The following is a 13,970-nucleotide window of genomic DNA, read 5'->3' as shown; positions in this document are numbered from 1 at the left end:
CCCTGGCCCCCTCCTATCAGCAGACCTGGTCTGGAGGAAGAGTGGAGAGGCACAAAATCCAAGTTGCATGAGGCCCAGTGTAAAGTTTCCACAATCAGTGATGATTTGGGGAGCCATGTCATCTGGTTGTGTTGGTCCACTGTGTTTCATCAAGTTCAAAGTCAACTCAGCCCTCTACCAAGAAATTCTAGAGAACTTCATGGACATACGGATTTCATTTTCCAGCAGGACATGGAACCTGCCCTCATTGCCAAAATACCAATACCTGGTTTAATGATCATGGTATCACTGTGCTTGATCGGTCAGCAAACTTACCTGACTCAAACCCCATAGAGAATCTGTGGGGTATTGTCAAGAGTAAGATGAGACACACTAGACCCAACAATGCAGATGAGCTGAAGGCTGCTCTCAAAGCAACCTGGGCTTCTTTTCTGAGCATGCCCAGTCTTGCTAATCTGCTGTCTGTCTGCCGAAATCTGTACTGACTGGCGAACAATCGGCCGTTCTGGTGACGGACAACAAAGATTTTAAAGTCTGCACGACAGATTCTGTTCGGCCGAAAATGCGCTGTTGGCTGTCGGAAGCATCATACTAACAAGCCTACAATCGGCCGAATATTTATGGCCGACAATCGGTATGTGTGTACGGGGCTTTACACCCTCAGGCTGATCACCTCCATGCCACGCCACATTACATAGTAGGTGAGGTTGAATGAAGACAATAGTCCATCCAGTTCAACCTGTGTAGGTGTGTGTGGCTGTAATCATCTCACATACCACTGAATGTTCTGATCCTTGAGATGTACGTCTAATGCCCTGTACACACTATCAGATTATCTGAAGACTTTTGTCTGCAGACTTACCAAAACCATATAATATGAGGTCAAACCTAAACACTTTCAATTTGTATGCAATCCGGCAGGCCCTTGCACTACATAGAAAAGGTAAATCTGAAGACAAAAGTCTTCAGATAATCTGATAGTGTGTACAGGGCATAAGAGTCTTTTGAAAGCCACCATACTACCCGCAGAAACCACCTCTTGTGGTAGAGAATTCTACAATCTTGTAGCCCTAACAGTAAAGAACCCCCCGCGTTGCCTGAGGTTAAAACGCTTCTCCTCTAATCGCATTGTATGCCCTCGAGTCCTCATGCAATCCCTTCGACTGAACAGCTTTTTTTCCTAAGCTGAGATCCCCATTGAGATATTTAAAAATTGCTATCATGTCCCCCCTCAGGCATCTCTTCTCCAGGGAGAATAAACTAAGCGATTACAGACGCTCTTCATAATTAAGGTCCTCCAATCCCCTAATTAGTTTAGTTGCCCTTCTCTGGACTCTCTCCAGCTCCAACACATCCCTCCTGAGGACTGGCGACCAGAACTGCACAGAATACTCCAGATGCGGTCGGACCAGAGTTTTATAAAGTGGAAGGATTATAGTCTTATCTCTGGAATACATCCCTTTCTTTATGCATGCTAATATTCTGCTGGCTTTGGCAGCTGCCCCTTGACATTGCATGCTATTGCCTAGTCCAGTGGTTCTTAACCTGGGTTCGATCGAACCCCAGGGGTTCGGTGAGTCAGTCTTGTGGGTTTAGCAGAGGTCATTTCTGAACTGGTCTCTGAAAGACAACAGCAGAAGTCACACTGATTTGCAGTAAATATTCATTATTATGTTTTTGTTTTTGTGTGAAAATCATGTTTTAATGGTTTTGTTCTATGTTCTTTAATGGTTTTGTTCATTTTGTGCACCTATGAATAAATATATACCTAAATATATACCTATGTTTTGAATTTGAAAAAATCATATTTTATTTTTCCAATTAAGAAGGGTTCGGTGAATGCGCATATGAAACTGGTGGGGTTCAGTACCTCTAACAAGGTTAAGAACCCCTGGCCTAGTCTATCATCAACCAAGATGCATTGATGCAGTTATTTATGCAAAAGGAGCCCTGACCAAGTAGTGAGTGCATACTATACTGTACATCTACATAATTTTCAGTAAGCCAACATTTCTTTAGTAAAAATCTTTTTTTAATTGGCCTTATGGATTATTTTAATTTTCTGAGATACTGAAATATAGGTTTTCACTAGCTATAAACCATAATCATCAAAATTAAAAGAAAGAAATGTTTTAAATATTTAACTGTGTGTAACGCATCTATAAAAAAATATGAGTTTCACTTTTTGAATTGAAACTGAAATTAACTTTTTGATAGTTTAAATTTCATGAGATACACCTGTATAGGCTGAGATATAAAAAAAAAGTGTGGGTTTAATACGGATTTAAAATGTAGCTATAACTATAGGCAACATCAGAGATTACACACAATACAGTCCACCAGTAGCATTACCACCCTTACCCCTAACAGTTTTATTACCTGATGATCTGTACAGTCAGTCTCTCATTTTTCAACTTCCTTTGACAAACGAAGATTTCCAGCATAGGTGCCAATTAAAAGGCTGATACAAACCGTTAAATACTGACAGTTTAGCTTTTGTTTGTTTGCATAAAAATCCTTATCCCAAAGGGCAATAAACCCACCCCACATACACATTATTGGTGTAACTGTTTAACAGAGTACTGATCAGTGTATTGTGATAGGGAAGGAGTCCCTGCTGTCAGAACACAATTGCACAAGCAGAGAGGCTTCCTCCATCCAACTTCATTATGTAGATGGGGGAATCTGTTCATCAGCCCCCCCCCCCCTTCAATCAGCCCATCAAAAAAAAAAAAAAAAAAACACACCGGGATGGCCACCTTAGGTCCATCTAAATGTAAACACCACCCTCACTACCAATTGACAATGCTGGTGCTGTCCAAGGGTGGCTACATTGCTCCTCCATAGATACAGTGGAGTGAATGTAGCCACCTAAAGAAGAGGTGAGGTGTTATTGGCAATCATCAGATGAAAATAAAAAGGTGAAACAAAATATATTAAATGTTTGTTTTTGGATTTAGGTACATGTTAGGGTTTGTATATTCTGAGGCTGGGTTCACGTATGTGTGAAATGGATGCGGTAGAAACATTTTTGCATGACATGCGAGTGTGACCGGCTCTCAATAGAGCCAGTTCACACATGTCCAGGGCGGCCAGGGTGTGAATTCCAAAAGGGTCCTGTGCAGGTGCAAATTCAGACCTGAATCATACCTGAACCTGTGAAAAGAAACGCGCTGGAACCCGGCCTAAGGCAGGCCATAGATGGTGCAATTTTCTTTCCTGCAACCATGGGTATTGCTAGTGGCTATAGCTGCCAGCAATAAATCGCATGCCAAAAAACAAATGCTGGTTGTACCAAAGTCGATCGATGGCCTTGGGTACATTCAGCCTGCCCACAGAGGATTCAAATCTTGGCAGGTCCCTGCTGAACCGGCCAGGATTTGAACCATCTACGGCTGGCTTTACAATCAACTTCTCTTATGCTGTACTTAAATACAGCTCTAATCCATAATGTACAAAGTACTGGCTAGTTTTTCACAGGAGAATTACACTTTGTTTTCAAATAACACAGCACAAACCAGTATGCCGTAAACATATCTTTATTGAATAGCCAGCAGGAACAAGCGGACACAATTCGATCGCAGGCACAGCTCTTTCTTAAAGATCGCTTTGAGAAAGCACCATGCCTTAATGCAGAACACGTTCAATTGTTTCTGCTGGCTATTAAAGACAGCTTTTATTGCATCCCAGTTTGTGCAATGTTTCAAGAAGAAATTCTTTGATGCATGTGTTTAAAAATACAATTGAAAGTATTTCATTATAGCAAGAAAGATCTAGTGAACTTGACAGGGCACTAGCAAACGTGACATTTCCCAAGCATGGTTTTTAGCTATTGACTACAGGACACTTCCACCCTAAGTAATAGAGATTGGGAGGTGTTCTGTAGTCCTAACACTTCTTCCTAGTTCTTGGGTGACAATGTTGCATCTCCAATGAAGAACACAGTCCACACCTATTCTACTCTCCTTACTTCCCAATTAGTCCTCGACACTAGCTGTCCATCTCTCTCTCTCTCTCACACACACACACACACACACACACACGTTGTAGCCAAGGAAAGATGATGGGAAGCAGGAAGGAGCAATGAATACTCTTTACGGGCAAATATGGGTTTTTGTTGGGCCACCATGTAGACATTTAATAGTATGTAAACCTAACATTTCATGTTCCTGATATGCGTCTACTGTACCATGTACGTGTATGAGAAAGGATTCTCTTTGGATTGCTTCCTTTATGTGAAATTATTGGTGTTCCTGCCAGCCCCTCTGCTTTCCTATTATAAAACTGACTACACTGCTGTCCATTCTCTAGCTATACTCCAATTATCAGGCATGTCCTGAAACTCTTCTCAAGTCAGTCCTAGTACAGTAGCAACACATTGGGAGTCAATTTACTAAAACTGGAGAGCACAAAATCTGGTGAAGTTGTGCATAGAAATAATCGGTTTGCATTTTATTTTAGTCAAAGCTTAGTTGAACAAGCTGAAGATGGAAGCGGACTGGCTACCATGCACAGCTGCATCAGATTTTGTATTATCCATTTAGTACATCAACCCCTTTGAATGCACAAACCTAGAATGTAGACCAGCAGATAATGTGCATTTACCATGAAAAAAGGTCTAGCTATTGATTTTTCTGAATAAAATTTGGCCTACAATCATATTTAATAATCTTTCACTCTAGTGTATACGGTCTTAGGCCTTCTGGGACTTGCATTTAAAGCCTGCCAATAAATGACAAGACAGGATGACAGAAATGCAAATGTAGGTGGGATGGCATCTGTACATTTAGCACTCTCACCCCCACATATGATCTACATGCTAGGTTAGGGTACAACATGATCAGTCACACTACTGCATATGACTACATCTGCAACATGTTAAAAATGTGCTATACAGTAACAAAAGCACTATAATAAATTACATAACTGTGCATTGCAGCAGTGTAATCTACTGTTGTGTTGAAAGTCAAAATTAGCTCCTATGGTCAGCATAGTGGGACTGTACAGTAATTATATATATATATATATATACACACACACACACACACTTTTTATTTTTATTTTAAATAAAAAAACCCAGGTACCTGCACCTGACAGTTAGTACTAGGGATGCACGAACCGACTTTTTTGGACCCGATAACCGATATCTGGCGTTGTGAAATTGCTGATACCGGAACCAATCCGGAGCTACACACAAAGCAAGCGGCTGCAGTACAGAGCAAAGCCGCTGCTTCATGTGTGTGGCTCCTCCATTCACAGGCGGAGTGCATCTGATATCACTCCGGCTGTGAGCCGGGACTATACAGGAAGTAGCGGCTCCCATCCCATACTACTACTGCACCAAGTAAGGGATGGCTGAGCCGTTACTAAGCAAAAACCGGATCGGCCAATGTTACCGATCCCCCGATCCAGCTATAATGGCCATATTGGCGCCGATATCCGATCCGAATATCGGATCGGTGCATCCCTAGTTAGTACATCTATCACACAGTAAATTAATAGTTTTAGAAGTCTAGTGTCTGAAAAACACCCACACAAAGAAAAAAAAAAAAAAAAAAAAAAATGAAGAATGCACATACTTTCAATAACCAAAATAGTGATTTATTAATAATTTAAAGATCTATAATAAATTTCATCTTAAAACTTTATCCCGTGGACATTTGGGAGCAAAATGCATCTCCCTTATTGGCAATAAGTGTGCAATGTAAGCTTTGCAGTTCACTGGTACATACTTCCAGTTTACACAATCCAAAAACAAAAAAAGAAAAAAAAAAAAAAAAAAACTCAGACATACCATAGCATTATAGGTGCAGCTCCATAAAAAAGGTCAGAGGTAATTCACATTAAGTTTAAGAGCAATTAAAGTGTTAAAAACCACTATGTGGTTCACAAAAGCTCAGGCAAACAAAGTTTACATGAATGTGAATCAGAATTACAATTGTAAATGAACAACCTTCTGTGCATACAAATACATGATCTTCATTATTCCGATGCCAAAGAGCAACATTAGCCATTACAACTACCCCTAAACCACTTAACACGTGGCTCAGCTTAAGCAATAATGACGGCTTGCAGTGCTTTTCTCTATTGAACTCTGCTACACTTTCTGAAAGCCATTTCTGTCAAGGCCAGTCCACCTCAAGTCTTTTGAAAGGTAAAAATATTGACAGTGCTACATATAAAAAGTGAATATTTACAGAACTCTGTAAATTGAAAAACAAAGACAACAAAAAACCAAGTACTTCAAATTCTTTTGAAGTTTTAAATGCTTTCTTTGGCTCCTTTGAATTTTTAGGAGAACCGGTCTTCACAGAAGACAAAGGATATATACGTAAAATATATATATAGTCCATCCAAAACATATGGATTGTTTGCAGTCCAACTCTTCTTGATTGGATCTCAAGCCACTGCATTATTAAGGCAGTGCTCTCATGTAACCCTGCCAAGTCATTTGGGAGGTCCAAAGATTCCACTCTCCAGAAGCCAGAGACTTCAACCAGCCATCTCTTCTCACTTTAATAATCTTGATTCACAGGTTATTACCTCCTATCGATAGATAACACATCTGTCAAAAGCTTGTGACAGACAAAGAAACTTTTCTGTATAGGAATGATTATCACCAACATATTGCAGCGATTCAGTCTCACGTAGATTGCAAAGAATCTACTTTAAAGACATTTTGATTGCCTGGACTTGTGAAATACAATTGTTGAGGAGGGATGACGCGATTGTCACAAGGGCTGGTAAGTCCCAATGTCCTTTCAAAATCCAACAGCTGACCCATGAAGTTAAAGTTGGGGGAAATGTTGGACTTCTTCATCTTGACTATGTCATAGGCATCATTCATGGAAAGGTTTAGCTTCTGCATGAGATAGGCCACAGTAACTGTGACAGACCTGCTAATTCCCGCAAGGCAGTGTACCAGGACGCCACAACTTTTTCCTCTGGCCTCATCTGGAACAAGAAAAAAAAAAATATAGTAAAATACAAAAATAATTAAAATATACACCATGCCAATCTTGTACAAATACCAACTGTCCACTATACACTTCCTGGTCCTATGCCCTCCTAGTACTATACTATACACTTCCTATGCCCTCCTAGTACTATACTATACACTTCCTATGCCCTCCTAGTACTATACACTTCCTATGCCCTGCTAGTACTATACTATACACTTCCTATGCCCTCCTAGTACTATACACTTCCTATGCCCTCCTAGTACTATATTATACACTTCCTATGCCCTGCTAGTACTATACTATACACTTCCTATGCCCTCCTAGTACTATACACTTCCTATGCCCTCCTAGTACTATATTATACACTTCCTATGCCCTCCTAGTACTATACACTTCCTATGCCCTCCTAGTACTATACACTTCCTATGCCCTGCTAGTACTATACACTTCCTATGCCCTGCTAGTACTATACACTTCCTATGCCCTCCTATACACTTCCTATGCCCTCCTAGTACTATACTATACACTTCCTATGCCCTGCTAGTACTATACTATACTATACACTTCCTATGCCCTGCTAGTACTATACTATACACTTCCTATGCCCTCCTAGTACTATACTATACACTTCCTATGCCCTCCTAGTACTATACTATACACTTCCTATGCCCTGCTAGTACTATACTATACTATACACTTCCTATGCCCTCCTAGTACTATACTATACTATACTATACACTTCCTATGCCCTCCTAGTACTATACTATACACTTCCTATGCCCTCCTAGTACTATACTATACTATACACTTCCTATGCCCTCCTAGTACTATACACTTCCTATGCCCTCCTAGTACTCATCTTGGACTACAGAATAGTAGTAAATACTAAAATAGCAAATTAATAATAAACACATTAAAATAATTATGTTGTAAAGACCTGAGATTATGAGTAGTGGAGAACTTTTAGCAAAAAAAAAAAAAAAAAAAAAAAAAAAAAAAAAAAAAAAAAAAAAAAAAAAAAAACACAACTGATACAACTCATACAGTAAAGATTTACTAAAATCTGGTGCAGCTCTGCACGGTAGCCAATCAGCTTCTAACTTCAGCTTGCTCAATTAGGCCTTGACAATTATTCCTGGAAACCGATTTGTTTCTATGCAGAGCTGCGCCAGATTTTGTGCTCCCCAGTTTTAGTAAATAACCCCATAACACCCCATAACAGGATTTTAAAAAACAGAGTTCATTTCTCGCAGATCATCAAGTATTTTTCTGTACTTGAAGTGACAGTTTACACCACAAACACAGACCAGATGTGTTTCTGCATGCGTGTTTTTTTCCAATTTTTTTTTGCTGTTGTTTTTGGTGCGTTTTGCCATGTTCCAGTACAGTTTTGTGCAAAAAAATAAATAAAAAAATGCAACATGTGCTACTGCATGTTTTTGATGGATTTTTTCCAAATTTCTTTTTGATGTTTTTGGTGCGTTTTGCCATGTTCCAGTACAGTTTTGTGCAAAAAAAAAATAAAATGCAGCATGTGCTACTTTTTTCTGCACTGGAACTGACTGCAGTGGTGTGAACCAAGCCATTGGAACCTATATAATCTGTCCATACGTATTTGGTGCAGAGAAGAAAAAAAAAAAAAAAAAAAAAAAAAAAATGCACTGGTCTGCATTCGATGTGAATAGGCCTGAAGGGTCTTTGAAAATTGATAAAAATAATGGAAAATTTGGATACATTGCAAAGATGAGCATTTTTTTTTTTTTTATAAAAAAAAAAAAAAATAAATAAATAAAAAATAACTATATAATTATTTTGGCTTGGTATACACTTGTATAACTTTTTTTTTTTTTTTAATATATATATATATATATATATATATATATATATATATATATATATATATATATATATATATATATATATATATATAAATACTATAGAAATAGAAGCCCCAGCATTTAAGGAAGAGAGCAAATAGCCAAGCAATATATAGTATATATCAGTCATCTATGTACTGGATAAAAACGGCTATTTATCTCAAGGGGGAAAAGGAAAAAAAAAAGTCAAATCAAATAATTATCCAACTGTTGTGCCAGCAACAATAGCTTTATTCAGTCATGATAAGAGAAAGAGGGAAGTCACAGGGGACAGCCGATTAAGAGGAACACAGGATGTCAACATTGCTGTAAAATGGGTTCCTTTGTAAGAGGAAATGCACTACAATGCTTGAAGATTAGGTACTATGTGGCAGACGGCCAAAAATGTCTTCCTGCAGTGCTCAGATTACCATCTCACTATGTTAGACTGAGGATGAAAGTTCACTAAAAAGGAACTCTCACAGAGGCACACAGCACTTGTATTTGCAATTTAAAAGACTCCCAGTTAAGCCTTAGCAGGCACACAAGCATGATAAAAGGAGCAGATAAGCAGCACTGATACTCACCAATAAAAGAGATGGCTTCTGGGAAAAACTGGGACAGATTTTGGCTCCAGTGGTCCGATATTGGAATCTGCTTGTACCTGAACTCCCCAGCATTTTCAAAAAGATTCGGCAGGTTGGGGGTCACATTCAGGATGTATTTAATCCCAAACTCTTCTAAAACATCCAGATTGGTAGAATCTTTGGCACACCCGAGGTATAAGTAGGGCAGTATTTCAACTGGGAATGAAGGTTGTGTGTTAGATAGGGGGCTGCCATCTGAGTCCGTAGCACTGCTGGGGTCCCTGTCGATGTCAGATTCGATATCCGATGAAGAATCCGAGCTGATTCGAAGGCCTCCCAAGCCTAGCACTGGTGGGGAACTGCTGCTGCAAGAAGTATCCAGATTGGTTTCACAATGCACTGGATACTCGGCCTGGAATTTGTTAAAACCACCTGCAAACAGAGGGAGACATATAGTTAAAGCACTGAGAGGAAAAAGAAATAAAAAATAGAGAGCTGATTTTTAGGAATAAAGGTTTAACCAAGTGCAAGGTGTAGTCACGTTTCATTGATAAGACCCTTATGTCCTTCATCAATGGAATGCAAATAAAGTATGACCTCAATTTTATACAGTGCTTTCCGATAAGGTTAGACTTTGTACCTGGAGAGAAGGAATGAATCACTAAGGCTGTGATTAGCCGTACTAATATACTTATCATGGCTGCTGATAATCTCCGTGGTAATAATCGGTAAACTAGCTATGTGGACTCAGATTTCATAGCAGGAAGGAAATGATTATCTCCAACCCATTAGTGAAGACAGACATTTGGTCAAAGACCAGGACCGACCATAAAAGAATAAATTGCAACTTACATTTTCTGATTACACATGCTTTGTACCGATAAAATCTAGAGAAAACAAGCCAGGCTGGCACTGGTTCATCTGTATGCCTGGATTGTAATACTATATTACAAAGCAAGATACAGGATCACAATGTAAGTGCATGGAAGGATTTACAAGCTTCTCTTATTGAGCAGATTCTTACACCCAGGTTGTGTGGCTAGGGGTCCATTAATAAGACAATGCCATCGGTCAGTAACAAGGACAAGCCGCTGGTACAGACTGACACCAGCCGCTCACCTGGAACCTTTTATATAAAATAGAAATGATGAGCCTTTCTAATGGGGGGGGGGGGGGGCAGTGATCAGTGATGAATGCCAGCTCCTGCAGACTTAATACAGTGCTAACCATTCATAGGAGAAGGCCAGTTTCATTTCTACGCAAAATCTAAGAGGGGATGAGCTGTGCCAGCGTTCAGTGACAAAGTGTCAGCTTCTGGGGTAGCCTCTGTCACACCTGTCTAAGGAAGCAATAGATGCCAGCTATCAATGACAGATGCCAGCTACTGCCTCAGCCTGTCACTCCGATGGTGCCAGCAGACTAAACTAGAAAATCAGGCCAACATTTACATCCAAAAATTCACGAAGGGACAAACTCCAAAATTTCTCGTATGGGAACAAAACAAATGATTTTCCTTTATTGTGTACGGTTTTCATACAAGAAAAATTAGAAGAGAAAGACTGCGCATGATCAGAAAAAAAGCCTTTGTCATACGAGAATTTTCATCTGAATTTGTGTTTATCGATTCCGATTTGCTTTGAAACGAGAAAAAAAAAAAAAATAGGATGATTGTTCGCCCGATTTGCTTATAGTGTGTACCACACTTAACAGAGGAGACAATCTAATGTAGAGATGCCAGCCAGCAGTAAGTAAAGTGCACACTGCCATTCTGGTCTAGGGTGCCTTCACTTCATCTGAATGTCATTTGTATGTACAATCAAATACATCCAATGTAGGCTATGAGCCTGGCAATGCTGGGATGCAGACTATCACTCTAGGAGCCTGGCAATGCTGGGATGCAGACTATCACTCTATGAGCCAGCATGCCACCTGGAGCTGCATCTGTTCTAAATGTGAGCTTTTCAATACTGGACTGACAGTCCCGATGCAGACTGTCCCACACACCATTACTCCTGTGTCCCCTCTTTGGACGTTCTGTACTGGTGCAGACTTTAGGTCCCTGTACTGATTCAGACTGTCCTTCCTTTGTCCCTGTTCCCTTGCAGACTGTCCCTCTTCTATCCTGTGTCCCTGTACTGCTGTAGATAACCCTGCCTCTTCAGGGGTCCTGGTTCCTATGCAGACTATCCCTTCTCTCTGGGGTCCATGTCCACATTATAACGCTTTTTCTGTGTTCCCTGTCCTAGTGCAGACTGTCCTTTTCATGTCACAGATCATCCCTCCTATGTGGGGTCCCTGTCCTAGTGCAGACTGTCCTTCCTGTGTCCCTGACATGGTTGAGACCATCCCTCTGTAGGGTCCCAGTGCAGACCACCCCTCCCTCCTTGGGAGTCCCTGTCCTATACTGCAGACTGTCCCTTCTTTACCCCTGTCATGCTGCAAACCATCCTTCTTTGAAGTCCCAGTGCAGACCATCCCTTCTCTTTAGGGGTCCCTGTCCTACTGCAGACTGTCCCTGTCACAGTGCAGACTACACCCCCCCCCCCCCATCCGTGTTCCTATCCCAGTGCAGACTATCCCTCCAGTGTCCTGGTTATTACTGAATACTGTCCCTCCCATGTCCCCGACACAGTGCAGACTGTCCCTCTTTGGGGGTCCCTGTCACAGTGCAGAGTGTCTCTCTTGTCATGCTGCAGACCACCCCTCTTTGGGCTTCCAGTGTAGACAATCCTTAGTGTCTGTGTCGTGCAGCAGACTATTTCCTCTTTGGGGGCCCCAGTGCAGACTATTCCTCCTCTTTGAGGTCCCTGTCATAATGCAGACTATCCCTCCTAAATTCTGGTTAAGACTATCTGTCATTCACCAGACAATCCCTTCTCTCTGGAGTCCATGTCAAGACCATCCCCCCTGTGCCCCCTGCCATGGTGCAGACTATCCCTCCCTGTGCCCCTGTCATGGTGCAGACTATCCCCCCTGTCATGGTGCCAACTATCGCTCCCTGTGCCCCTGTCATGGTGCTGACTATCCCCCCTGTCATGGTGCCAACTATCGCTCCCTGTGCCCCTGTCATGGTGCTGACTATCCCCCCCTGCCATGGTGCAGACTATCCCCCTCCTGTGCCCCCTGCCATGGTGCAGACTATCCACCTCCTGTGCCCCCTGCCATGGTGCAGACTATCCACCTCCTGTGCCCCCTGCCATGGTGCAGACTATCCCTCCCTGTGCCCCTGTCATGGTGCTGACTATCCCCCCCTGCCATGGTGCAGACTATCCCCCTCCTGTGCCCCCTGCCATGGTGCAGACTATCCACCTCCTGTGCCCCCTGCCATGGTGCAGACTATCCCTCCCTGTGCCCCTGTCATGGTGCAGACTATCCCCCCCTGTCATGGTGCCAACTATCGCTCCCTGTGCCCCTGTCATGGTGCCGACTATCCCCCCCTGCCATGGTGCAGACTATCCCCCCCTGTGCCCCCTGCCACGGTGCAGACTATCCCCCCCTGTGCCCCCTGCCACGGTGCAGACTATCCCCCCCTGCCACGGTGCAGACTATCCCCCCCTGCCACGGTGCAGACTATCCCCCCCTGCCACGGTGCAGACTATCCCCCCCTGTGCCCCCTGCCACAGTGCAGACTATCCCCCCCTGCCACGGTGCAGACTATCCCCCCCTGTCACGGTGCAGACTATCCCCCCCTGTCACGGTGCAGACTATCCCCCCCTGTCACGGTGCAGACTATCCCCCCCTGTGCCCCCTGCCACGGTGCAGACTATCCCCCCCTGTGCCCCCTGCCACGGTGCAGACTATCCCCCCTGTGCCCCCTGCCACGGTGCAGACTATCCCCCCTGTGCCCCCTGCCACGGTGCAGACTATCCCCCCCTGTCACGGTGCAGACTATCCCCCCCTGTCACGGTGCAGACTATCCCTCCGGCGGTAAGTACCTTCCAGGTAGAACGCCTTGCAGCCCTCGTCCTTGAGCCTCTTCATGAGCAGTCCCAGCACGGACTCCCCGCCGGTGTTCTCGTTCCAGTCAGCGCTCCCCTCATCATAGAGGATGACGGTGTCAGAGCCGCACCTCCGGGCGAACGTGTCCCGGTCCTCTCCCCGGGTGAAGAGCGATCGGATGGGTAGGTTGCCCTTCTTGAGGCGGCGCAGCATGATGCCGGGGATGGCCACGTTGATGGCGGCCTCGATGTGGGACGACTCGTACAACTCCGGGGGTCTGCAGTCCATGAGTAGGAGGCGCTCGTTAGCCAGCTGGAGCTGCTCATTGAGCCAGGCCACCGACTTACCGAGCGCCATGTCTGGGTGCACGGGTCTGAGCTTGTCTATCATTGGAGCGGGCCCGGGAACTGATCCTTCCTTCTATGCAGATCCCAGGGAATGGCCTCTCCCTCCCTCTATGTGTGTGTGTCTCTCTATCTCTATGGCTCTCTATCTCTCTCCCGCACTCCTTCTCCGGATCAATCAGCTCCGCGCGGCCCAGCCACCTACTGAATGGATACAAACACGGGACGTCTCAATGGATACATTGTGCGCGCCGACCAATCACAGAGCGCTCAGCGCCGGTT

General features: G+C 43.3%; 1 protein-coding gene across 1 annotated transcript; it reads right to left on the bottom strand.

Moving 5' to 3' along the window:
- Positions 1-5,579: 5,579 nt before the first annotated feature.
- DUSP6 (dual specificity phosphatase 6) lies at positions 5,580-13,767 on the bottom strand. The gene is made up of 3 exons (XM_082254995.1): positions 13,341-13,767; positions 9,406-9,837; positions 5,580-6,954 (listed from the first exon to the last, which is right to left on the bottom strand). The coding sequence occupies exons 1-3, from the start codon at positions 13,732-13,734 to the stop codon at positions 6,644-6,646; spliced, it is 1,137 nt and encodes a 378-aa protein (XP_082111121.1). The 5' UTR covers positions 13,735-13,767; the 3' UTR covers positions 5,580-6,643.
- Between the last annotated feature and the right edge of the window lie 203 nt (positions 13,768-13,970).

The sequence above is a fragment of the Pelophylax lessonae genome (genome assembly GCF_965119305.1).
Source record: "Pelophylax lessonae genome assembly, chromosome: 4".
Lineage (NCBI taxonomy): Eukaryota > Metazoa > Chordata > Amphibia > Anura > Ranidae > Pelophylax > Pelophylax lessonae.
The sequence above is the reverse complement of the archived record's forward strand: the minus strand, read 5'-3'. Positions and strand labels throughout refer to the sequence as shown.

What these genes read in the sequence shown, in the direction of transcription:
- DUSP6 (XM_082254995.1), bottom strand. Translation starts at nt 13,734, where the DNA reads ATGATAGACAAGCTCAGACCCGTGCACCCAGACATGGCGCTCGGTAAG. An exon ending in CAAGGCGTTCTACCTGGAAG is followed by an intron (nt 9,838 to 13,340) that starts GTACTTACCGCC and finishes CTCTGTTTGCAG; the next exon opens with GTGGTTTTAACAAATTCCAG. An exon ending in AGAAGCCATCTCTTTTATTG is followed by an intron (nt 6,955 to 9,405) that starts GTGAGTATCAGT and finishes TTCTTGTTCCAG; the next exon opens with ATGAGGCCAGAGGAAAAAGT.